The 27,624-nt window shown below is 42.2% G+C and overlaps 1 protein-coding gene across 1 annotated transcript; it reads right to left on the reverse strand.

The window, feature by feature from the left end:
- Positions 1 to 19,049: 19,049 nt before the first annotated feature.
- WSB1 (WD repeat and SOCS box containing 1) lies at positions 19,050 to 26,908 on the reverse strand (the record flags this gene model as incomplete). The annotated part of the gene is made up of 8 exons (XM_010078530.1): positions 19,050 to 20,168; positions 20,706 to 20,813; positions 21,304 to 21,417; positions 21,806 to 21,978; positions 24,142 to 24,242; positions 24,590 to 24,721; positions 25,512 to 25,780; positions 26,740 to 26,908. Coding segments are annotated over 8 exons (1,226 nt in total), but the record flags the coding sequence as incomplete, so codon positions are not given.
- Between the last annotated feature and the right edge of the window lie 716 nt (positions 26,909 to 27,624).

Consider the following 27,624-nt stretch of genomic DNA (forward strand, 5'->3'; position numbering starts at 1 on the left):
TCAGCAGTAATGGATGCAGTCTGCATTGCTAAATGCTTGGGTGCACTCATATAATTGCATAATTCAATGTTGTGAACTCCCTCTTCGCAGACAATGTGTTTTAGATATTGACTGCACAGAAGGTCAGCTTGTGCTAGAAAAACAAACAGGCTGCTTCGCTTAGCGCAGCAGCGTAGGGACGGCTGGGAATAGGCTATGACAGGAGACATTTAGCCTTGTTAATTGTTGTTACTGTGATGCGGTCAAAGCATTTCAACCTAGCTTTTAGCAGTCCAGACTTTCATACAGTGATGTGCAGAGGGACTAATCAGGACTGGCTTCTGGTTACATTAGTCATAACACAGACAGTTCTCAGCCCAAACCACTGACTGTCTACGTGCATGAGGCATATGGGTAAGAGGTGCACTGTGCACCAGAACACAGTGCAGGGACGCACGAACTGCTGTTCCACGTGGTATGCTGCCTGTCCTTATGAAAATGCTGGGTAGATCAAGGCAGCTTGTGTGACTCCCTTGAGATAATTAAATCCCTACCTGTTTGGGGAAGATTTCTTGTGATGAAAGTGCCAAGCTGTAGCATGAACTCAGTACTGATTAGACACCAAAGAAAAGTTTTCATCCGTGTCCTACCCAAAAAAAATGCTTTGTTCAGAGCAGGCAGTTAACCACAAAATCCAAATTGCTTTTTGCTCACAGAATTGCTTGACACATCTGAAAGGTTACGCACAGGCAGCCCGACTAATCATATTAGGCCAGAATGTCATTCAGAGGTAAACTGGAAATGAACGGCTGTCTCCTCTTCTGCTTGTTCCTTGAATCAAGTTATCCAGGCTCTTGCAGTCAGCATGAGCTGACATCCCCAAACAGAGTAGCTTTGCTCCCAGAAAAGCTGTTTGGAATCACAGAGAGGAAGAACAAGTGAAGTTATGCATTAGCAGCTGAGCAAGTGAAAAATAACCATGTGGACTGCTCTGTATTGGGTAGCTGCAGAGGTGTTAGGGACTTGTCTGCCTTCTAGAATATTTCCAAGGGTCTAAGGTTCTAAGTATACTTAGGTTTTTTTCTAATTGGATGCAGTTAGAATGCAACAGTCTTCCCTCACTGAGGACACAAAAAAAAAAGCAGAAAAAAGGTGCTTAATTAAGACATAATTTATTTTTCTCTTCTGCCGGGGCTATCACTATTCTGTGAGACAGATAAAGCAACACATTAGAAAGGCACATAGACTGTGCTGCCAGGGAAACCTGACTTTTGTTCTTGTTTTTTTGCTTCCTTTAATCCTACATATGGCATTCCCGCTGAGAGCAGACTGATAGAAGCTTGTGAATAATGGAGAGGCATAACACTTAGCAAAGTCATCACAATGCACTTCTGCTGCCCAGAGTATTTTTATTTAACCCTTTCTTTTTAAAAGGTGCTTCAAAGGTGTGTACTTTGAGGCAATTACATGCAGAGAAATAAAAAAGATACTGCCACAACAAGTAATAAAATACAAGGAAGTGCAGAAGTAGTACATACCTGCTGGTTTGTTGGTTTTTTTTTCCTCAGGGTATCCGTTTTCTAGGATGAAGTGACAGTTATAAACATGTTAAGGCAGCCTATTTTTTTTTCTTTGGGGAGATGAGAAATGCTACTTAACTTGTGTGATATAGGGAGAACACTGCCTGAGCAGTCCATCACCTCGACCTCCTATAGCACCACCCCTTCTAGAAGGTACATTTTCTTTACACACTTCTCAGGAAACAAGGATGCCCTGATGAATTAAGTAAAAATATTGCAGCCAGCAGAAGACACACAAATACATTAGGTGTTTCCTGGATGGCAGGTGTGGTGGTGGAGATGAAGCAGTGTGGGGAAGGCAGTATGGAAAAACAGGCTGAAAAATAACAGATCATGGAGCCCTGTGGCATGTGCATCAGTGAGGGGATGAAAAAAAAGCTTAGCAAATGATGAGAATTACAAATTCAGATGTTTACAAACCAGCTGTAATTGATTCTCTTCAATGCTTAATCAATCTGCCTGAACCAGGGGGGATGCTGGGAGAGTTTGTAGTCTGAGGTCAGTCTGATTTATCACGGTGCTGACTGTAAGCCCTACCAAGGTGCAAGGCAGGTTTAGTAAGTGTTGCACTTACCTGTAGCCTAGGATGGACCCCTCATGGTCAAGTGCAATTCAAGTACTAGGATTGCCTCTTCCAGCATGTTTTAAAGAATCAAAATCTGTAATACAGAAAGGTGATGATTAAGGGAATGGAGCATCTCCCTTATGAGGAAAGGCTGAGGGAGCTGGGTCTCTTTAGCCTGCAAAAGAGGAGACTGAGGGGTGACCTAATCAATGTTTATAAATACGTGAAGGGTGCAGGAGGATGGAGCCAGGCTCTTCTCTGTGACATCCAGTGACAGGACAAGGGGCAATGGGTTAAAGCTGGAACATAGGAGGTTCCACTTGAATATGAGAAAAAACTTCTTTATGGTGAGGGTGACAGAGCACTGGAACAGGCTGCCCAGAGAGGGTGTGGAGTCTCCTTCTCTGGAGACATTCAAAGCCCGCCTGGATGCGTTCCTGTGTGATCTGATCTGGGTGTCCTGCTCCGGCAGGGGGATTGGACTAGATGATCTTTCGAGGTCCCTTCCCATCTCTAACATTCTGTGATTCTGTGATTCTGTGATGAAAAGAGAGAACACTTTCAAGAGAATGAGGCCCTGATGATAAAAGCTGATTTTGGAGGCAGTGCGCTTTCTGGAGATTACAGCATGGCATTAGGAGAGGAATGCAGTCCTGCCTTGCCTTCTGGATGTATGTGATACATAGCTTTGGGCATATGTCACAGGTAATCTTCTGATCTCCTTGTAAACTGGGGCTGATAAAACTTACCTAACTATCTCTTTCACAAGGTTTTTGAACAAGTTGATTATTTAATTAGGAGTAATTTATCGTGATGACTGTTATTTAGAGATTTTCAGAGGTCCTAATAGGCCAGGCCCTAAACTGACTTTAGAGACAAGTGCTGTTCAAAGCCTTGCAGGACCCAGGAAAGAAAGGAAGGAAAGCTAGTTATCTGTCTTAACCTGTGGGTTACCACCAGACCTGAATGTGGACTGCAACTGTTTCTTCTGGTAGCCTGGGAAATCCTCTATAAGTGTGAAGGAATATAAGGAATTGTTGAGCCTGAAAATCAGGAAATAGACTGGGCTGGCTCATCCCCGACGTGACTGTGGGCACTCCCTACTGATTATTGCCTGGGACCGTGATAGCAAAGAACAGGAATGTTGTCGGGGTATCATGGAAAAAGGCTCTGACCTGGGCTGTCCAGGAGATGTGTGCTGGATGGTCAGAACAGCTCCCTTCTGTTCCTAAGAGCTGCAAAAGCTTAGATGAAAAGCAGTGTAGTGTGCTACAACTCCAACACAAGCTTTATATGCACACAGAAACAATTGTTTGTACGTCAGCTTTTTATGCCAGTTTTGTGATTTTAAATTGTTTGTCAAAGGGGAAAAATCAAGTGACTGGACACACATCAAACCCACCTGACCTGAGCTGTGGTATATATGATTCAGCTGAAAAGTTCCAAGCTCTAGAAGCAATGGCCATTGGCACTTTCCTAGTGTTCACCGAGCCAGCTGATTCTGTGTTGGGGCAGGTAAATAAATATCAGCCTGCATTGCAGAGAGCAGGCCAGTGAGGGGATGCAGTGACCTCTACACAGCTGAATTAGAACCTGCTGGATGAGTCCTGTATTTCTGTGTCACAGACATCTTTAAAAGAGAAGCATTAACCATTTGAGATTCTGCCCAGCCTTCAACCCGCTCTGCAGGAGTGCTGGGGAAAGGTTGATTTATTGCAGTGGGGGGGCTGTGGCAGCTCACACAGAGGAGGGAGACTTGCAAATTCAGGCTGGGAGTCCCAAGGGCAGTACAGATTCCACAACCACTTGTGGAAGCAGTTGTGATCACTGTACTTTCCCATACACACAAAGCAACCTCAGAGAACTTTCATATGAAGAGGAGGAGAAACAAAAAGCCACTCACAAAGAGAGACAACAAAAGCCTTCAGGAGACAGTCATCTTATCTGCAGTTTGCACTCAAATAACCCAAAATGGCTACTTATCTGTAGCAACAATGGAGCTCTTACTAGTTTAAAAGTGAAAAAAAAAGCCAACCCTGAAGGGCTTATCAAGTTACTTAGATAAATATTCCGCAGTGATGCCACGAAGGGTGTAAAGGATGAGGTCATAGGAAAAATGCAATCCTTTGCTGTCACTGGGAATGAAGGATCTTGTCTGCTAAAATCAGATGAAAATTTGAAATATTGACATGTTTGGGATATCCAGGGCTGGGACTTTAACTGTCTCCCACTTGGAATTTGCAGTAAAACGTTCAACAATTTTCACACAAAATAGGGCTATTTAAAGATGCTGGGATAAAAATGTATAAACAGTTCTGTTCTGTAAGAGGAGTTAGGGAACAGATGCTAGCTATCTATGGAGGCTCCTAAACATGAAGCACTGATGTGGCAGATAAGTGGTGCTTATTTCCAGTTCCCTGTGGGCTGGATCCAGTGTCTCTTGAAGTCTTGAAAAGGCTTACCGTTGACTTGTCTCTAAACTGTTGCTCTTTCTGCCAAAACCAGACATGGTTCTTTAACCCATTCTCCCTGTATTGCGTGAAGAGCACCCTCCATAAGCCAGGGAGAGACCCAGACACACTGAATTCACTAGAAGCTAAAGAACATGGCCACACCTCAAATCCCAGCTCTTCTGTAGGGCTGGCTTCCCTCACACCAACCACTTAGCTCCCTGCTGGAGCAAGCATTTGGCAACTGGGAGGGAAACAAGTTAGCTGTGTGATGAATTGTCAGAAAAGTGACTGATGTGTCCTGAGAAAGCCCTTCTTGGGTGGATTATTTTGCTTTCTAATGCGTTCAGATATATAGGCAGGGAGAGTAGTCAGGCCGATGTCCCACCTTCACTTGGACTGTAGTATTTTCTTAAAAGCAGTGAGTATGCGCCCCTAAACCCCTTTTACATCTCTGCAAATTTTGTGAGAGCATTTGCTCATTGCTGTGGGAAACCCAGGGACGGAAGTGTGTCTGAGCTGAGGTGGGTTACATAGGCATACATACATGTCAGTGTTAGTGTTGCTGTGGAGGTGATAGCCCTTACTTCAAGCTCATCTCTGCACACCTGGATTCTACCTTCCTGGGCAGGAAGGCCAGAACTTACCTGTCTGTGCTGAGGTTTCATCAGCTCTCTCAGAGAAAAGCCACATTCACGGCTTTTAGTGACATCTCCCGTGGCTTGAGGTGACACAACAGTGAGAAAGCAGCTACCCAGTAACATTGCACAAGGCTGCATTTTCTCCCAGTCCGGGAAATTACTTAAGTAAGAAATTGAGCTGGTTGTGTTTATTGCTACTGTTTTTGGCGTGCAGCCGCTACCCAGACAAACCAGGTCCCTCGGGGCTGTAAATCCCCTTCTCTCCTCCCTGCGCAGCGGCGCAGTCTCTCTCTGGTGCCGCAGGATCCCAGCACAGGAGCAGCGATGCCAGATGGTCCCGAAGCAGAAGTGTTTCATAACAGGATTCAGGGTATCCCCGTAATGCTGCACAGACAGAACGGGAAACCACGCAGCAGGGTTTGGCCCTTTCGCCCCTTGCAATCTCCCTTGTCCCCCACCCCCAGCAAAGAGAGGCGTTTGCCTCGGCTGCAGCGGGGTTTCTTCCCGGTGCTTTGGTGCCCTCTGCAGCCAGGCGGCCCGGGCATCGTCCCCGCAGGGTCCCAGTGTCCCCCGCAGGGTCCCAGCATCGTGCCCCCGAGGGGAGCGGCAGCGGCGCAGGGCGGCCGGGCGGCGGTCGGGGCTCCCCGACAGGAACTGCAGACAATCGCAGGAAATGAAAAAATGTAATCCTGCCGGGACACAGCTATTTTCATTAGATTAATTTAACACGCTGGTGTTCCGGGTGTCGGACGCCCCCGCCTTCGAGAAAGGGAGTCGTGCAGCCACAGGGAGTTTCCGTGCTTGTGTGTACACTCGGGGCTCGAGCGTGAGGGTGGATGTATTTCTTTCTCCTTCTGATATTCTGTGTTTTCTCTACCCCCATCCGTGAAGTCTGTAAAGTACAACCTAAAGATCCCCCTCTGTGCTTTGACTGAGCCATGTGCAGGACAGAGAAAGGACCTGCTTTCTTTAAATGTACAGAAATCAAAAGCAGTGAGCTCCCTTGCAACCTCTGGAATAACAGCAGCATAAATAACTGGAGAGTCAGACCTCTTCTGCTCACTGTCCTCTTGCCCCTTGTGTCCAAGTGCTGTTTCATGCACGAGGAATACTTGCAGTGTGGGCAAATGCAAGCTGCTCTCCCCACATGCAGTCCCTCTACTTACAAAAGCCTCTTCCATCTCCTATGAACCGATTATTTATGAACCTAAATATTCTTTTCTTCATCGTGCCATACATTTATTTATGTTTTTGCCCTGGGAACCTCCATCAGGGACTGCCTCCCCACTGTTTGGGTCACTAGGGAATATAGGTAGGGACAGATCTACAATAAGAAAATGGTTCTTGCCCCAAAACATTTACATTCTGTGTGTGTGTGTTTATAAAACAGCAGATATATGTATACTTCTGTATATATATATAACAACCTCAGGAGCAAGAGATTCTGTGGTGCTTAAGAAGATGGAGTAAATCAGCAGTGGCCTTAGACTTACTGCATAAATATTGTCAAATTTACTTTCTTCTCAGCACTGTTCGTGAGAGTGTACATTCTCTCCTGTTGTGGGCATGATGAAATAAGACGGATTCCAGCTGATCTGGATCCACTGTGCTGAAGGGAATGGTACCTGCCCCTCCACCTACCCATTCCACCCCTACCAATAGCTAAAATGTGGAGGTAAATGTGAGAGGTGACCTCAAACCATTTCCATTACGCAATAACAATCTTGAAGAGTTACTCACGCTCATGTCGTGATGAATATTATTTCAGGTGGCTGTTTTAGCGGTTTGAATCTTATCACTGGAGTCCCATGCTGTGATGTATTCTCTGTTGCAGAACTTTGTTTTCAGATCTTTCCCTTCTTTGTTTCCTGTTGTTGAAGTTGTTATTTTTTTAAACACAGCTATTCTAAAATCATTGCTAATGTCCTGCATATGCAATATCCCACTTTCCTCAAAGGTATGCTTGCCAATAGAAGTTGACTTTGATGTTCTTGGCACAGCTTTGCCTTCAGCCCCTGATGTGTAGGTCTTACATCTCTGATCAGGAAAAGGAGCTCCTGGCGGTGGCTGTTGCTTAAGCACAGGTGCTGAGCGAGCTCAGAGGAAGAGGATGTTGGACCCCTTGGGCCCAGCTCGGACCTTTGAAGTCACTTCAGGCTGGTGGCCAGCTGTAAGCTCGCTCACAACTCAGTGGATTCGTCAGAAGTCTGTTTCTAGCAGGCAGATGTGTCATTCTGCAACCACAGTGGACACTTCTCTTGGGGACAGAGCTCCCAGTCACTTCCGGCATCCCTCCTTTCTTGGGGGGTAAAGGATCTGGGGCACCCCATGGGATCCTGTGGTGTGACACCCTCTATGTCCATGGTGGGGAACCCCAATGTACAGATTCTTCCTGAAGTAAGCTCTGAACACTTTGCTTGAGCAATTCCTCTGCTGAGCCTCAGTCTCAGCAAAACGTTCGTATTTCTTCTGTCAGAAGCACAGAGACAATTAAAATAGCTCCCGCTGCTAGTGATGATTTCATAGGAGGTAAAAATAAATAGGGAAAAACAAACAAGACTCAGGAAAGGCACTTCATGATGACAAAGCGTCCTAATACAGAGACCCTGGAATCAGGGGTGTTTCCGTATGGGTGTTGAGGCAATTTCAGAAAGAGATTTGGCTCCCCATGAAAGTCACTGGCTCAGCATAACTCTGGATTTGGCCTTGTGTACACATTGAGAATTCCATTACCATTTCTTTGAACGCAGATAAGATCTAATCTTTTGTCACAATGTCAAAAGTTGGCCACTGTGACCAGAAACGCTGTTGGATCCAGACAGGCAGGCATTGAGTTGTGACTGCTGGAATCCTGGGGGTGTGTGGAGCACACCCTTTCAGCTGGACCAAGGTCACTAGTCAGAAGCAGAATAGCACTGTGGCAAGCTCATTGCTGGGAGGGGAACCCAGCAGCCAGCAAGAGGCCAGGTTTTCATTGCAAACTGAAACTTCAGGGCAGTTTTGCCATCTAAGAACACTGACCCTGCTTAGCCATGAGGAGATTCTGTGCCCTGTAATCCCACATTGATCTGGATTACTTTTTTATTTAAAGAAACTGACCTCCAGCAGCCACACCAGGTCTCTCTGGCCCAGCAAGTAGGTCCTGATCACAAGTAAAGAAACAAAAGTTCTGACTTAAAAAAAATGGGAGTGACCAGTATCTGACCTTGATTAAAAGGCCCAGGAAAACAGGAGAGCATTACCTTACATAGATCCTAACAGTTTGTTAGTAGATTAAGCAGTTTAACAAGTCTCATTAATTCAGTTTCTCAATTAATAAATTAAGGGTTACCAAATAATCAGCACGTTTGCTAAGAAATAAAGCAGCATTAAAATCCTGACTTCTCATAACTAGCAGCCAGCCCTGTTTCTTTAGTTTTTAAAGAAAGAATACACACCTCCATAATCAGGTATTAACCAAAGACACAAGAAACCTCTGTTCAGACCTCTGATGTGACACAGACATCATGCGTGTCTTTGGATAAGTTCCCCAGCTTCTCTGTGTTTCAAACATATGCCAGAACTTCTGTCTCCCAAAGGTATCATGATGTAGACGTAGGTTTAGGCTTCTTCCCTAAAAATAGTCCTTTGATTGCATGTGGGCTAGAGACATGATTTCATACCTGCTATTCCTGAAACTTCTTTCCTGCCCATGAGCACTGCCCAGTTATAACCCCTCCTAAGTGCACTTCCTTAAGGAGACTTCTAAAAGATAAATGATGGGTGTGATGTTGCAAGCCTGAGGTTGCTTTGTCAACAAGGAAGAGGCTCTTTGTCCCCATGTGTGAGTGTGGTAACCATTGAGCAAAACACAGTGTTATTGATGCAGGTATTCCAGGAGACCCTGCATTCCTACCACGCCTGGTTTACATTTGCCTCCTCACACTGCCAGTGTTTCCTGTTGCTCCTTTCTTACCAGAGCTGTAACGGAGTAGCCCCATGCCTGTGAGTTTGGGAAACAGCTGTTCACATCCATGCTGCCGTAATAGAAAAAAAATACATTTGAAAACATAGTCCTCATGATGAATGAAAATAATTCTTACGTTTTATGCTTCTGGGAGTTATAAGCCTACTGAAGTACTTCATACGAACAGCAAGGATAGGTGTGAAAGACATGGTGACATTACTAGTTACTGAAAAAAAACCCTCTTGACTTTTTTTAATAGAAGTACACATCCTTGCCACATGTTACTGTCCAGATTGCCATTGCTCATCCCCAGAAAGTGTTTGATACTGAAATCTAAGTGATGGTATCCTTTAAAAAGCAACAGAAGCATATTCCTATAGCAGCTATTGGAAAGGTACCTTTAAGGTAGAGGGAGGCATGGTGTCTGGATATGAGATACAGTCTTGATCTTGTCTTTCTCACCTGAGTAACTCAGCCCCTCATACTCATCTGCCTGGCCTCAGAATCTCACAGGCAGTGTTACAGTGTTTTCAGTGAAAAGCCCCATTTCCTGGAGTCACATGGTTTCACGTAAACCTCACCTTTCACTTTAATAATAAAAAATAAGGAAATTCTTCACAACTTCAGAAAAAACAATAAAATAAGTTTGCAGGTATGACTGCATGGATCTCAGAAGAAAGTAATAAAGAACACAATTTTATTTAATTATTTTAAGGTCAGCTTCCTATCACTTTTCAGGTGTTTGAATGCATGTATTTAGCATATAAGGTAATGAGACAGTATTAGGAACTGAGGCTCCAAGATGTTAAGGCTACATGAAACAGGAAGATAGTTGCAGAGAAGGAAGCGGGATTCAGTTACCTACCTCTTAAATCTAGCTTTCTCACAGCTGCCTTGCTGGAAAAAGAACTGTTAACTTTATAGCACTAAAAGATGTTATTTGCAAGAGTCGGTTGGGGATGGTGCAAAACAGAACATTAAGATGTGACAGTTGCAACAAAACCTCAATTCTTTAACAAATGTCATCTATGTGTGACAGAGGAACAAAGTCGTTGTGAAGATGTGAGTCTATAAAGTGGTGACTGATGGCTTCATTGTGTTTGGGACAATTTCAGAAAGCAATTCCTCAATGCTTGCTGGAAGAGCAGTTTTTCCACTCTTCCTTAGGCTGGGAGCCAGGCTGGTCTTTCCCAGAAGTGATGAAAATAAGCAGCTCTAGCTGGAACTCTCCTGACACTTTCCAGCAAAAGGACTCTTCCAATACAGCCCCGCCAAACAAAAGCATGATTGTTCACAGTGCTGCTTGCAGATGTCAAGTGAGCAACTTTAAAAGAGGAAACCAAGTTTTGATAGACGCCAGGCTCTACACAGCATCAGGCTGCCGTCACGTTCTGATGATTCATACACAAAGTGTATCAAGAAAGGCCTAGAAAGCTGTGCATAACGTGTGATTTCCTTCCTCTTCCTCTCCAAGGGCAGCAGTTCACTCGTGGCCCAACTGACCTTTAGTCTCAGAAGGGGTGAGAGGCTACAGAGCTGACAGAGGTGTGTATTCAAGAAAATAAAGCATTGAAGCCTTATATTTATTTGGTTTTCTGGGACTGCTTGTGTTTATGCTTTGGTTCTTTCCAAATAAAGCAAGGGAGACAAAAGAAGTCAGAGGTTTGTTTCCTGGCCTTGGCAGAACTCTTTCACTCTTGATGCTGTTGCTTACAACGTACACAAGCAGCTTGCAGTTTACGAGAAGCTAGGACACAAATGGGACAGAAAATCCCACACAGATCATCTTCTCTGAGGCTGACAAATCCTGTCTGCAGCAGGATGCAAATGGCTGTCAGGATGCAGAGCAGAGCTGCTGCAGGAGTCTTACCTCCAAACCCCGGCCAAACTGCAAATCCCCATGCAAACACACCTTTGTGGTTTTATTACCTGCTAGAGAGCTACTTTCTCCACTCTGACCTCAGAGTCTCTACCTTTGTGGATAAGCTTGGGGAGGTCACCAGTGAACATTGGGGTCTTCTCCCAGGAGCCTGCAGAGGTGACCAAGCACCCTTGCTTGGGGAACGAATTCTGCAGCTGACTTGCCAGTCCCCATCCAGACCTGCATTGCCTGAAGCTATAGTTAAAGACAGTTGTGTTACAAAGGAACTACAGGGTCCTGCATCGATGTTAGCAGCTGTGGAGTTACTCAAAAGCCACTGGGATGGGAGTGGGTTGCACCCACTCATGCTCCCCCATCAGCTTCCCTTCCCCACATGTCCTCAGACTGCCTGAGCGACTGGAATTTTTGCCCCTTTGCTGGTCCCTTTGCTGTCACTACAGCCTCACAATACCTTTTGAAGAGAGCCAGCGTTATAATCATTGCAGCTACTGCAAAAATAAATTTTACTCCAGTGAGTAAAGCTTGTAGGAGTGAAGAATACACTCCAGGTTCTGGTCCCACGGCAGCTGACACCAAGCACATCAGCTGGAGAATAGCAGACATTTGCTAACACCATTTATCTTGTTTGCAAGCGATTTCTGCAGTTGTAGAGTGAGTGGCACCTTGAAGTTTGGCAACACAGAGTTCACCGTTTTATTCAGAACAATGAGCCAAGAGGACGTACCGGGGAGGCAGCAGCATTCCCAGTTTCCATCCAAGAGCTCGTTTCCATTTCACACCCGGTGAGCAATAGCGTGTGTCACCCAGCAGAGAGCACTGCAGACCCAGGAAGGGTCCTGGGCTGGGGAGACGACTAATTCTCACAAATTGATCATAATAATCGTTAACTGTATTTTTTTTTTTAAGACGATTTCTTCTCCTTCCTCCTCACGCCTGATTTTGATTTGTGATATTGTGTTGGAGTGTAGTCAGGGAGGGTTCTCTAGGCAGGAGATCAAACTCACCTATGATAGCACTGAGATCAGACAAATGGCATTAGCAAATTGCAGGCCAGATTTAGTGCTAATTTATAGCAACAACAGAAAAAAATGTGCCCCCACCTAACTTTTGTTTGTTCTACTGAGTATGCCAATTGTAGCTGCGTCACTTGATGAATAGGACCGAATGAACGGTGCCTTTGGAATCGGTGTCAAGATCACTTGGCCCTCTGGAAACCTCCCTTTGATGCCAGGTGCCCCATAGCCCTTCCGGGATGTCTTGCTGTTTTGCAGATGGGCTGCTGAGGTCTGTAGGCATGGGGTAGCTTCCCAGCTATTTTAGAAATGCCAATGGCCTAACAAAAGCTAGAGCAGCTCTCTGGACTGGAACGCAGCAAACAGATATCTCAGTCTTGTGACATGCCACATCAGGATCAAAGTTCTTCCCAAACTAAGTCTTCTCATTACTGTTATCTGCAGTGGACCTTGGATTTTTTTTTTCTTTCCCCTGATGCAATGAAGATGAAGCAATATTTCTTTTTAAGATCTTTCCTCGGGATGTGTTTTTTCTGCTGTGACCCCAAGGAGCTAGTCAATAATTAAGAGCAGCATCAAAACATACCTGAATGTCTGCTGTGCAGGTGCACAGGAAGATGTGAATTTACACTGCTAATAGTGTACACCAGTATATTTTTTCCATGTAATTTCAATTTAATTTTTCCATCCTGGTATTTATTCTGGTACAAGATGCTTTTTTGCAGTTGATATTATATCACTTGAAAGCAGATTAAGATAGTCTTCCCAAAGAAGTGCGTGTCTTTTGGAGCAGGAGGTAACAGAGAAGGAAGTAGCATCAGTAAAATCTTAGTGGTTTAGTTATACCGGTACAATTAAAAACGAAACGTTACTACGTGTCATTGACATGATGAGCTTTTGGTTTGTCATGTGTACATAGCACAATGGGATTTCTGTGGCCTAACATAATTGAAATAATAAACAAAAAAGCCATAAAAAGAAGTAGAAAAAAATTGCTTATTCTATTAGAGCAGTAAATGACACCATATATTTACAATTTTCTTTTATAATTCACCCTTAAAGGATGTTTCTTGTCTAGTTGCTGAATTAGTATTTAGCCATCTACCTCTTAAACTCTGCTGTTTATTGAGAAAATAGAAAGGAACCCAACACTTCTGTTGGATTGCATGACTAGTTCTCCAGTTAACCTTATCTGCAGTGAACTTCTGATCTGAGTGATAAAAATGCAGTCTTACTGAGTGATGCTTTTCAATTGAATCATATCCATCAGAGAAGCTATTTCTGCCCTTATGCTTTCAAGAGATTAAGGGTAAATTCAAAGTAGAGACTAGGTGGCATGCCAAAAGCAAGATTTGGAAAGAATGTAGATGGGAGAAAGCACAGATAAATGGCAATTCCAGTTTTAAAGGGGTGGAAAGTAATGAAAAGCTTCCTATGTCTGTCTTTCAGAAACACCCAGTATCAGCTTTCCTCTCCAGCTTTAAATACTCCTAAACTCCTGTCTTTGATTGTCATTTCTAATATGCCTCCTTGAAAACGCTAGTTTATACCTTGCCAGGGATCTTAGCTCTGCACAGCACATCACAATTTACAGCAGGATAACACCCACTTGTTCGTGCCAGTGAATGGGATCCGTAGGGCACGCTTGCATGACTAACGCTATTCATCTCCATGGGACTCAGGCCAGGTCTGCTCTTTGCCCGTGCAGCCCTCAAAGTTTCTTCCGAAAGTAACAGTTCATCCACAACTCTCCTTTGTACTTTGCAAGTTCAGAAATTTCTGAGCTGCAGCAATGCCACACTACTTGTTGCCCCAGCTTTCTTGCACCCTTAACTTCTTCAGCATTATACAGCTCCTACACAGCAACTAAACTCACAGCTTTGGTGCCTAAATGTCATCCAAGCCTTTGTGACCTTTCTGGGTTTGGTTTGGGTTTTTTTGTGTTTTTTTTTTTTTTCTTTTTTGTTTGGGGGGGTTTTTTTTGTTTGTTTTGTTTTGGGTTTTTTGGTTTTTTTTAAATATGTATGCATTTTACCCATACCAAGTCCCTGCAATTTTTGCCAGACTGAAACTTTGCCAGTTCAGAGGACCAACTGAAAAATGCATTTATTCTACGTACTATTTTAGAAAGTGGATTTGAAACCCAACAGTCTTACAATCATTCATTTTTAGTAGTCCTAGCTCTGACTGTAGACAGTCCTATTCTTTCCCAGTTCAGTTCAGATTTTGGAACCACTACAGCTTTGAAATATTAGTTCCTGCAGGTTTTCCTGCAAGTGGAGAGCTGTCCTTAACTGCACAGACATAAGCTGAAGTTGTGTTGTCACTTTGACACCGGAAGAAGTGTGAAGTACTCTCCAATTAAATGAGAAAAAGTTCCTCATGTAGTGTGCAGGGGCAAACTGAGCTGTCTTTAACGGTTGTGTAGTTTGTGTAGACTAAGAAGTGAGGTCAGAGGGAGATGCGATCATGATTTCTGTCATGTAACCCCAGTCTAGCAATGCTAAGATAAGAGCCCATAAACAAATATTTTTATTCTTGATGCAACAAAGAACTCGGCCATCTGGAATAAAAGTGAGCATTCAGGATCTTGTAATCTCATTTAGAAATAAATAATATCTGCCCCAGAACTTCTGTCCGGAATTCAACTAGTTATACAAGGCATAACCTTGCTGATAACTAATATTGTTATAATGACTTAAACAAAGTTACTGATTACTTATCTGAAGTTTACACTGGCTTTCTTTTCTTTCTAGTATATCAGTAATTAAACGTGCCCTGAAGTAGCTTATTGCAGCTGGATTTGTGTGCTGTGTGGAGTGGTGTTTACAAAATAAAATTATCCTTGCGCAGAAGCCAGCATCACACATAAAACCCATTTGCCTTACTCTAGGTGGTTCCAATCTGAAATAATGACTTGGATAAACCATTTCTGCCTGACACCTTTGCCAGATTTCCCATGGGATCTTACATAGCCTCTGTCCTTTACAAGAATATTGTAATATGTAAAGAGATGAGCTCATGGGATTCATCCACCCTATTTGCAAACTGTTCCAATGGAAGACCTCCTTCAACTGGAGTACTGAAAAAATAAATCACACAAAATACTTAGCAATGTTATTCAGTCTCTCCCTGAGTGATTCAATTGAAATGCTGTATATTGATATGGAAAATAGAGTAGTAGCAGGCCAACCTCTCCCAGTGGAACACTGTTTACAGAGAAATCAAACAGGATCACAATATTTCAGTTATTTCCTTGTTTGTATCTGTGGTAGCCACAAGAAGTCCAGGTTATAGCCCAAGACCCCAGTGTGCTAGGTGTGATATGAACATGGGGTGGGGAAGAAGTCCAGAGACCATACAGCTTGAATAGCAAAGTGTTCTAAAATGAAAAAAACCCAATCTCTCAAAGTTGGCAACATTTATGAAAGGAAATTTATTCTGGATCATCTTGGACTCCTGATCAGCTCTTCTTAATTTTCCTGCAACTCTGTGCAGTGCATAGTGCAACAGAGCTGCATTCTTGCCTGTGCTTCAGAGGTACGACTGCAGCGTAAGCAAGCACAAATGAGCCAGATTTGTCTTTGAAACCAGATCTGGGCCTTTCCTCCAGCTCGGGGACACCTGAGTCTGCCAGCTCAGGGCTTGAGGCACAGGAAACAGAGTCAAGTATCACAGTGATACTCAGAATTGACTGTGCTCAGGCACAGAGGAATGGAGCAGATCAGTAAATGTTCCAGGCAGTCCAACATCCTGCCCCCAGTAGAAACATCTGTTCTATATTGCTGCACGGGATTGATAAACAGTAACAACAGAATCCAAAAACCCACTCAACCTTTCTAATACCAGTGCCCAGCCTCAGAGTAAATTACCAAACTCGTCCTCAGTGAATTAGAGATTTCCACGTTCCTCTTGCCCATTTGGCCTACCTGTCCGCTGCTTTTGTGCTGCTAACGTGCTTTCCTTTATGAAAGAGCTTCTGACCCAGTGATTCTCAGTTATTTATTTGTCTCCTTCTGTCTTCCTTTGCTTGATATTTCTACTCTGTCAGGAAATCTTGCAAGCGGTTGCATCATCCCTTTTCCTGTTAATTGTCCTTGCTGCCTGCCCTGGTGAGGCTGCACTTGCTGTGGCTGGATCACGCAAGCAGCGTGTCAGCGTATTGCAGGACTAGCTCTGCTTCCGTCTCCCTCCACTCAGTTCCTGTCAACTTTGTTGACTTAAATACCCAGGGCACACTTCAGCTGAGGATTGCAAAAGGGTTTACAGACATTAATGACACTCACCACAGAAATACCATGGAGAATATGTTTCTAGATGGCTGTGAGCAGCTCTAAAACCAGTTCTGCTCGGCCCCAGCTGGACAGCACACCAAGAACACAGAGGTGCTGCTTTGCTCTGTTCAGTTTTTCTCTTTGTGAGCTGTGTTCAACTAGGCCAGGCTCTTCACAGCATGGTGACACCAGCAAAGCGTATTTCAGTCTGCAAACCCCGTCCACCCATCTGCAAAGCATTCTGGAGGCGCAGTTTATTCCCTTCGCTCGTGACTGTGCACTCAATGGTAGTGGCCCCAGCAAATTTTCTGCGTGTTGTTCCACGGTTGTAGAATAATTATTTCCTTCATTAGGCGAAGCTGTTAAGTACACGCTTTAAAATCACAACTGCCTGGACGGATCTGCTTCATCTTTGCCGATACACAGGTGTTGGTAACCGCTTGCTTTTTGGTTTGGGGTCCCTGATGGGCCAGGCTGCTGCTGCCTTGGGACAAACTTCCCAGCAGAGAGTGCAGAAGGGAGCATGCAGTGCTCAGGCTGCTCTGAGGGACTGCGTTCAGAGGGAGCACGTGTTTATAAATTAGGAAGCTCCCTGGCAGAAAACTGCATGTCTGGTTGCTGTTGTTCACTCATATCTGCATTCCAGTTGAGACGAGATGTTTTGGGGGGCATAGAACTCACCAGTTCTCCCTTCAGCTGGACAATGTATGAGAAGTCTTGTCTTAATCATACATATATTTAGAACAAACAGAGGAAATACTTGCTCCAATTAGGTGCAATATTCTTATGAAAAATTCTGCACCAAATGAGTGAGTCATTAAGTAGCATGGCAACACATGCAATTTCTATTTCCTTGCAAGTTTCCTTTGACTTCCTGAGGAAGTTCTGTTCTGTCGGCTTTGTTCTGTAGTACTCCTTGGAAAGTGAAAAGTTGATTTATGGTGTTTGGAAACAGTGTTCAGGGAAATCTTCCTGGAAAGCAGGCCTGGGTGTCTGGGCTGAGCTCTCTAGAGGAGATGATTGCTTGCTTACTAGTGGCAGTTTTCTCTCTTCTTTTGTGTAGGTGCAAATAAAATAAGTTACACTGAAAATAGACTGAAACACCAAATTACTTCTTTTTCACTGAATCTGACATGCAAGTGTTGCCCCTTGACGGTGGTGCAGCAACACAGACGCAGAGCAGCAGGGCTATTTATAGCCTTCTCAGGCTGAGGCCTGCTGGGCTGTGCTCAGTAAGAGTTCTTTCTGGCTTGTCATTGACTTTGTAGGAAAACAAGGACATGATCAGGAAATACATCTGCCAGTGAGACCAGATTGTTGAAGTGGAAAAGTGCCTTTGCAATTCCAAGGCAATCTGGGCTCTTAAAATGCTAATAGCATGCTTGAGAATGAAAGAATTTATTTCATTATACTTATATTGTTGCTAAGCTGGTGTAAGTCAGGAGGGCATTTAGCATCATCCATGCAAAAAGATGCCTTACTTGATCAAATGGGGCTGGAGGGAATCTCTTTCCCCTCTTTGACAGATAAGCAGGAGTTGCACATTTTCCTTTCCTGCCAACTTCAGTCTCTGACTTGCCATGGGGGGGAGTTCATGTAAATGCAAAGAAATTAGTTACCAAAGGTTGCAAAGCCACGTGTCAGGGTCACTAGACAATTGTAACTGTACTGGACTTGATTGGGCTCTGATGATTCAGCATCTGGCCTGGTCCTCTTGTCCAAATAAACAATATAATAGAGAAAAACCAAACATATTTGCTTCAACAGGTTTGTGCAAACAGGGCATCATCAAAAAGGATGACTTCTCTGCACAGCACCCTTGCCAGCTGGTTTGATAGCTCCGGAGAGCTTTTGCCACTAGCCCATAGGCAGTAAATTAATGAGTAACAGTTCTCCTCAGTCCTCTCTTTTCTAGTCTCACCTCCCGAGTTCTTCACCAGTGCTGGAGCTGCTGCAAGGTCTGCTCTTTCTAGGCAGGCACTACTGGGAGGGGAAGAGCACAGAAGCTGTGCTGCGTTTGTTGGAGTGAGGGAAGGTGGAACAGTGCTTCTGCGCAGATGTGAGGCTTCCTGTTGCTCTGTCCCCCACCCATCATCATGGGGATGAGATCAGCCCCGCAGGAAGTGCCAGCTGCTTCCGTGGGGCTTGGCACCCGGTTGTAGGAGTTACTTCTCATTGCTAGCTAAAGGTTTTGTGCTGTGAGAGGACCTGAAGCCCTTCTCATACCCGTCACCCACCCAGAAACTGGGGTAGTTGGCAGTTCTGCAGCACGGTTAATGTGTAACAAGCCACTGGCCCTGTGAGGAAAAGAATTTGGGTCTCCTGATTGCAAGGTGCAAAATGATGTAATACTAGACAGGACAAAGAAGGGGCTTACCAAAACAGTACTCTGGAAGAGCGAGGGAGTGAAGAGCTATGTTCAGAATATGCAGCCTTGCAGTCTGTGGCCACCAGGGATGTGTGCTGCAGTCGGAACTCAATTTCCTACTTTCTGAACCATGCACGAGGGGGGGAAACACTTACAGATGCTTTCGACCTTTGCCCGTGTAAAAGGTTTAAAGATCTTGCTGTAGCTCCCCACAGTAAGTTTCACCCAGATTAGTGTACTGTGGTCCTGAAAAGGAAAACTACACAGAGTCCTGCAGCAGCAGATTCCCACTAGAACTGCCGCAGGCAGATAGTGTTGATAAATCAGGCACCAGATGCGGTATCAGGAAACTTTTATATAAGTTTTTAATAAAAAAATTCAACAAAAATATATATATAATCAGGCATTTTATGCAATGCATACATTCTTTATATCTGCAGGTACAGATAAATAACAGAAGGCAAAACCAAGTATTTTGCTTATCTTTGGCCATTAACCAATAATCACCCCCGAAGAGATATTACAGGGTTAAAGAATCATAAACTGAGCCTGTAATTTCTCTCATTACAGACAAAGTATCAGGCAATAATACAGTAGTTAGGTTTTCAGAAATGTAAGGAAATATTGCTTTAACACTGCCCAATACTGGAATTTAACCTGGTTTGCTGCTATGGAACTTGAGGCCTTCTTTAGCTGGCACACAGGCAACACTTCTGGGTTTACATCAGATAAATGCCAACCCTTACCTTAACCTACTTCCCTTCACCATACATTGCTCTAAAAAGCCAAGCTGTACCTCTTCATTAAATAAACTAGCGCGAATTCTCATCTGTGGATCTGTTTCCTAAACCCCAATGTACATACATACAGAGCAGGTAACCTTCCTTAAGTCAATATTTTTTCTATCTCAGTGTCCCAGAATAACAGCTATCCTTCCATTTTACAGCACAGATGCATCTGATGGCTCTACCAAAGCAATATATACATGATACACAGTAAAAATCATAAAAGCCATTTTTAAAGGTACATTGATAACATGTAGCAGCTTATGTCTATATATGTACATGTTTTCACAGTTATATTTTAGAAAATTGAGAACACCAGGAATACTTCTACTGTGTTTTCTATAAATAGTAAAAATTTGCCTGTCAGGCATTTTGGCAAAATAGTATTTAGGTTATCACTTTACATAGCTCTTGAAAACCTGTAGAGTTTTAAGCTTAAAGGCTGTAAAGTTTGAGGATTGTTTAGAGTGTTCAGCCAGTTTCAGCAGCTGGGCCACCTGCCAGTTTGATTTTTTATTTTTTAATTCAAATCTGGTAACAAAGGAACTCCACCACTTTTGATGGGATAGGCAAGTTCTTGACTTGGCTGGTGGGCATCACCCTTCGAATTGCCATGCGACATAGGTGTTGGAGACTAGAAACTTGTCTTGGAGTTGCCCAGAAGTACACACTGCCATCCTGTGTCCTGCACAAAAAAAAAAAAAAAAGAAAAAACCCACCAGAATTATCCCACCTGAATTATTTCAGCTTAGTACAAATTCTCACATACACTGCTAGTTCGAGGGAATGTGCTCTGTACTTGCTGTTGCTCAGTTCTGGCTGTTCCACGCTCAGTTACAGTCGATGCCAGTTCTTTTAAGCTATAGCAGCACAACAAGCAACTTGCTGATTATCTGTGCAACAGTCCTGAGCAGATCTTCCAACAGCTAAGGAGTATACCACCCGAAACAGAGTAACTGCTCTTGATTATCTAGTGGTCATTTTCCAATCTATGTTTGAGGGTTTGTCTTTTATTTATTCTCAAAGATAAGAAATCAGTTTATCAGCTTCTTGATTCTACTGCTGTTCCAGGCATGTTTGAACAGGTAGTACCAGAAGTAAAACCAATCAGAAGCATCAAGTTGCATGTCACAATTGAATTTTTAGAACACTTAGCCAGTGTTTTCGACCTTCTGTGTTACCTTAATATTTTAGGAAGGGAAAAAAAAAAGTATATACTTGCCCTGCAGCTAGAACACTGCCATCAGTAGAAAAAGTACAGCAGAGCCCATTGTTCAGAGGTGCAACTTGTACAGGGTATTCTTCATCAATTCTCCAGAATCTGACCATTCTGAGAAGGGAAGAGCAAAGCAGTAAGTTATTAGAGTAGACATTTAATTCTGCCTGATATTTTTCTCTGATGCTTCACAAGAAACTAGGCTGAAGCAGAGCTCAGGGAATTTTTATGAACATTTTAATATGCATACAAGGTGTTTCAGATTTGGCCTGAAATACAATGACTTCTTTATCCCCAATACATACCTTGATCTGTATTGCTTCAACCACTTTAACTCTGCCAATCAAAATAAAATATTGCCTTCAAAGGCTGAAAGCAATAACCTGAACTATGGATTTAGACAATGTCTCTCCTAAGTGTTATATATGCTAGGAAATCCCAACAATGCTTGTCTTAATTAAAAAAACTAAAACCCTCCTGCAGATACTTTAATACCCTTACTGTCATCTTGAGAAAGCATGTTAAAAAAACACAAAACTTAGTATTAAAAAGTTCATGTCATATGGGAAGAATTAGAGTCTAACAAACCTTTCCTCATACTCACTTATCATCAGCAAGGCTTGCAACGTGTAGTCCGTCATGACTAAAAGATACTGATCTGACCCATCGGTCGTTTGCACCTCCAGCAAATATTGGAGTAGGAGGGGGAAACAGATGCCTGGAGACAGAGAGACAGTTAGCTAACAGCAGAATGTTTAACAGCTATGGAAGTGTTTCCTTCATCATGATTAGCAAAGCTGGGCAAGAAAAAATGGACTGAACATTTAACTACGAAACCAGGAGTGGCGATTGAACTGCTGTATCATTTGTAGTACTGAACACCTCAGCTTTGTTGAAGATGCTTAAATCAGTACACACTAAAACATCAGTGCTTTAGATTCTTTCTCAGATAGAAGACTAATCTCCACTGCTCTGCCATTTCAGGATTTCCATCAGCCCACTGCTAAGATTTTTCCCAAGTCTAATTATCAGTTAAATACATGAACCCATTAATTTTCGGTAGTCATCTTCACTCTAGGAGAAAGTTTCCAGATTTGACTACTTACCCAAATTCCATAAGCATAACTCCAATATGCGGATCCCAGACATAGACTCGAGTATCGTAAGATGCAGTAGCCAGTAAAGCTCCATCAGGAGAAAACTCACAAGCTACAACATCATTGTGATGCCCTTCAAGTTTCCGTATCATGGAGTATTTATCCATATCCCACAGAAAAACCTGCAATTAAATCAGCTAATGTTATAGCCCTGCTCAGAGATGCAAGGAAGCATTTACTTTTTTTTTTTAAAAAAAAGTATAGCTGCTAGTCTTATTTAGGATTATATTAAAATCAGGCATTATGAATTACTACAATTAAGAAATATGCTCAGTGTCATACTCAGATTAAAATCAAGTTTTTAAAAAAATAATTAAAGCAGACATGCAAGTTCTAACTCAAGTTTGTTAAATGTTATTAACAAAATAAGCCAAAATATAAGGTAAAGGCAACACAATTTAACCATGTAGCTTACTGGAATTCATGTATTACAAAACTATTTTATTAAAATATGCAGAAATAAATAGGGTTAAACTCTACAGTCCCCTCTTCTCAGTAACTACCAAAATTTTAAGAAATATACAGACAGAAAATGTAAGGTTAACATATTGTTACTCCAGTGGCATCCCTTTGAGTTTAAGATCACTTGTTTACAATTGGCTTGGATCACCAACGTCAGCCTAGGAAGAGAAACAGATACTGCAAGCAAAAAGAATTTTCACAGCCAAAAGTTATGTCTTTGGCAAAACAATAGGGAAGTCTAACCACATTATTAGAAAGAATACATACATTTTAAATCAAGTTAACAATAAAAAATACATTAATATTATGATTTATCCAGCTAATTGCATATTGTATTATAAAAATTGATAAAAGATGATAGTATTCTGCGATTTTATATGCAGTTGTACATTACATATAATCAAAATGAAGACTGTCCAGAATTACTTAACAGGAACAATCTATGTACTGCAGCATAATTTTATAGAAAATGTAAGTCTTTAGCATAAGATGTTATGTCCCTTAAGAGCTCACTAAGGTCCTTGATTTTTCCCCTGACTCAGTTTTACTGCACAGATTAAATACTGACATCTTGGATAAATTTATGTTTGACCAAAGCAAACATAGCCTTAGTGCCTCACATACTTCCTAAAACTAAACCATTTTACAATCAGTTATAAACATGTTGACTAATTTCTCTAAGGAGACTCCAATATTCCATAAAACTGGAAACTAAGTTTTAGGAGTCACTGTGTTTCACTGCTGTGAAAATTATTAAAAAAAAAAATAAAAAAAAAGAAAGAAAGAAAGCAGAAAGTGGACATCAACCAGCACCTGCGTACGTACAGTACACCTTGCGGTCGAATGCAAGGTTACTTCGTCCTATGGTAAAGTTCGCCCCCAGCCTGGTAGCCAGAGATGCCACTCTTTCTGCCCAGCTAACACCACTGTGCTCCTGTGTGAGTGGTGCCAGCTTAACCTCAATCACACCAATATTGCTGCCACCACCTGTGACAGGGAAAGCAAGAAGCTTATGGAAAACACACAGCCTAAAGATATCAATGTATACATCCACATCTGTTCTATTTAAAGAAAAAACAAAACCCAAACTTCAGCTATTCTCTATCAGATCTGCACTACAGTTTCATAATTTCAAGTATAATATGCATTTGAACAGTCATCCAATGATTGAATTGTGCTTTTCACTAGGCTTCATTAAACTACCTACAAAGCCCCTGTAACTAGACTGAATTCCCCTTTCTGTTTTATCCTAATTCTCCAGTGCCAAGAAAAGCAGCTTATGGCATACGTGCTTTACCCATACTGCTTTCAGTTCTCTGGCAGGGCATTAGCCTATGGATGAAAACAAAACCAGTATGCTATGCTTCAGTCTAGATCTTTTAGACACGAGTGCCATTTGTATTGGAAAACACATAGAAATTTTTAAGCAGGAGATACCATGACAGGCTCAGACTTTGAAAAGTCCTTTTCATTGAGCAGGAAATAGAAAGGATAAAATCAAAGTAGGGTTTTTATGCATTAATATAAGTAACTTTTAACACTAGAAGCTTTAGTCTTCTTTGGTTTTACACTATGAACATGTGCATATGTATCATACTATTTCTCAAAGAAAGCTTACAGTTTCTGCAACTAAAAGCAGTGCAAGCTCAATTCATAAATCAGTGTCTCAATGCACCATTTGCTAGTTTAATTTCATGCACTTTTACATCATCATAAAACATTAGCAGTTCATGACACCGAGCACAAGCTTAATGTTACTTAGATTTAAAATGATTATGCACACAATTCAGCAGATTTCATGAACAAGAAACTCTGACACATACTGCTTTACTAGCTCCAACAGAGCAGAGAAGAGAAGAGTCTGGAGAGAACGCACAACCATATACCCAGTTCTGATGTCCTCTCAACACTTTCATCATATTTCCTGCAAAGAAAGACACTGCTGTAAGAACTGATTATAAACATCAATTCAACAACAACTTGCAGGGTCATTCTACACAGAAATAAGAATGCTGTCATGCAGCCTCTAAATCCTATGTCCCTCTTCAAAAAGGTCACTTCATGCACTTTTTTATCTTAACCTACTACCAGCTTATACCTTTAGGGTACACAATAGATAAAAGATTTCAAGAGAGCATACAGAGCAAGTGACTAATAGAATAAAATTAATTTTTTAAGAAACGCTGACCTAACTGACTTTACAGCAGTAAAAGAGGAGAGTACGTGCACATTTCTCCTATGTATTACAACAGATAAGCGTAAAATGCATACCATCATCTTTCAGGTCCCACACTCGCAGTGTCTTGTCTCTGGACGCAGACACTAGAATCAAGCTGCCATCTGGGGCAAAGGTTAAATCTCTAACAACTTCAGTGTGGTCCATCAGGTTAAGGAGGAGTTTTCCTGTTACATGAAGACACCACAATGTGAAATGAAGGACTGTACTTGTGTTCAGATCACATGCTTTATGAATACAAACACAGAATAGAAAATGACAGCATGTAAAGCCAAATTTTCTTTGTAGAAATTCTCCCCACAGTAAGAAGCATGTGTATTCTTTTAGACTCTTCTGTATCAAGAGGCAATTTCCTGAAAAGCTAGTAAATCTATACACTAAAACCATATGCATCAGAAATAAGGCAAGACTTGTCTTTTTGATAGATATCTCTGCTCTAAGCTTAAATTTACATGACAAATTATTCAATAGCCATTAGTTTCATTTTTTAAAGGTGAGAAGTTCTCTCTCAACCTCGCAGCTGTGCTACCAGCTAAACTAAGACCCCCTGATTTCAGATTCAGTCTCTTATCATTTGAACAATTATTTGCTTTATAAAAAGGCCCTCATCACCATAATCCTTCCCTTTACTCAAGAACAGAGAGCAACTTCATGTTTGGAAAGTTTTAGAGCAAACAACCAATATACACAAAGTCAATCACACACTTAACCATTTTGCAGCAGCAAGGCTTCATCTTCCATTGCTTACATCTCAAAGCATGACCCGAGTCTGTTCCTTCCTCTCACAGTATTTGAACATTTCTAGTTGCAGGAGTTCATACTTTTTCTAGATTACTTAATTTGTATTCAAGGTTCTGTTCCCACTTAAAATTCTGTAAGCAATTAATTCTGTGTATTAATGATGTTACTACTGCATAAAGTTCCAGCGAAGTGCCAGCTTCCTCCCTCATACTCTACCTGTATAGACATCCCATATCTTGATGCGCCCATTGTTCAAGCCTGTTGCAAGTAGCAGCTGGTCTTGCCCAAATTTGAAACGGTGCCATTCTATATTGACACAGCGGCTCTGCTTCTCAGGCACTGAGGAGCCAAAAGCAAGGCTCCAGACGATGTCACCACAGTCTATGATATGTTCACAAGGCTTATTTTTCTGACCACTGTCACTATTCTGCCTTGGAAGTCTTGTACTGATGGAATTTGCAACATTCTTTGTGCCATGCAACAAGCTGCAAAACAAAAACAAGAAGCCAAAAAAATTAGTGTAAAGTAGCTTGAAAAACAAATAGATCAGAAAGGTCTTTAAGATGTAATGAAATCTGTGAGTTGCCATAACGTACATTTTGGAGGCCCATAATGATGCATTTGTACTTTTAAAAGCAGATTTTTCTTATAACTGTAAGATTACTAAGACCTGGAAACCTTCTAACACAATATGATACTGTTGAACATGTTTTTTCCTCTGTAGAGCAATACATTAACTTAATCCACTGTGAAAAACAACATTTTTAAAGCATTTACAGAAAAACTCGTTACGAAAATTTCTAAGACTTTCTGCTAAATGAGCAAGAGTTCCCTGCAATTCACTTACGTGCGTCAAATACTGGGATATCAAGGCCAGCATATAAAAACCAATTAACCCACCACCAGAAAGAGAAAAAAAAAAAAAAAAAAAGAGGCGGGATTTGCTGGGAGGCAAAATGTAATCAGCTACAAAAATGCAACTGCTGGTTACTAACTTCATTAAAATGCAACCTGCAAGTTAAAAGAAAATGTATCGTTTGGAACATAACTTGCATTCTAACAAGAATGATAAGGAAAGAGGTTCACCTTTAAGTAAATTCCTAAAAGGTAAAACCAGATAGCTTTCTGATAGGAAATTTAAAAGTCTAGATCTGCCTCAGTCTTTAAATTTCCATTTCCTTCTAACTTCCTCTTATTTTAGGGCATCTGAATGAATTAACAGATCACTCCTCCATAGCCTCTGTGAGGTTGCAATAATGTTGTTTCCCTCACTGGCCAAAGGAAGAGATAAAACAATAGCTGTTACTTTTAAAGTATTAGTTCTTCACAGAGACAGCAAAGCCTAAAAAGCCAATATGTGCATTTTAATCTATTAAAAGCTATCTCCTATTTTGAAATTCCCAAGTTTTTCAGGTGATTTAAGAGCCATGTGGTTTTGTCTTACAAGTTATTAAGGCACTGAGACCAGGGGACCAGCTTCACTATGCGATGCCCTTGTGACCAAGCAAAGTAAGATCCATCGGGAGCAAACGCAACAGTCCAGTTTTCACGTCCACACTTCTTGTCGAAAGGAGAAGTTGGGGCTAAGAGTTCTCCTACAGTGCGTGATCGTGCTAAAAAGAAAACAAAGAGGAAATTCCATTAAAAACAAAAAAGCCAGCATATTTTAAAAGGTTACAAGGGAACCAGGCAATATGTTAATTATTTTATTTCATGACATTTAAAGTAATTGGAGAAGGGGTGTTATTGTCACTGTAAAGGTGATTGAGTCATGAAAGAGAAATAGCTTAAAGTGTCCTGGTGTCACGTAAGTAATAAGATTGAGTCATGAAAGAGAAATAGCTTAGTTAAAGTGTCCTGGTGTCACGTAAGTAATATCACATCTTGATATCAAAAGCAGAACTCAAATAAATTAAAAATTTACTGAAACCAGCTATTACTTTAATTATCCTAACTATAGCTCTAGAGATACAACGGTGCTCCAACTTGACCTAGGACTTCACAGCTTAATAATAAGATGCCCAGTAATTTTCTTTTTCTTTTAAAGAAAAATGTGAGTACACTTGCACACCTTTGTATCCCGCCCTCCTTCAGCAAAAAAAAACCCCAAAAGGTAACAGTGACAGCAACCAAGTCAGCACTGTGCGAGCAGCCCAGCTGATCCCCCTGCTTTACACCGCACGGGATGCACCAGCCTCCCCGCCGCCGCCCGGCCCGCGGGTGCAGGTCCGGAGAGGCCTCCCGACGCCCGTCTCCACCCTTACGGGCAGAGGTGGATGGGAGTGACCGGAGGGGGTCTGCAGCAGGCAGGCGCCCAGGTGTCAGGGGT

This window comes from Pterocles gutturalis, unplaced genomic scaffold (assembly GCF_000699245.1).
Source record: "Pterocles gutturalis isolate BGI_N339 unplaced genomic scaffold, ASM69924v1 scaffold4783, whole genome shotgun sequence".
In the NCBI taxonomy this organism is placed as follows: domain Eukaryota; kingdom Metazoa; phylum Chordata; class Aves; order Pterocliformes; family Pteroclidae; genus Pterocles; species Pterocles gutturalis.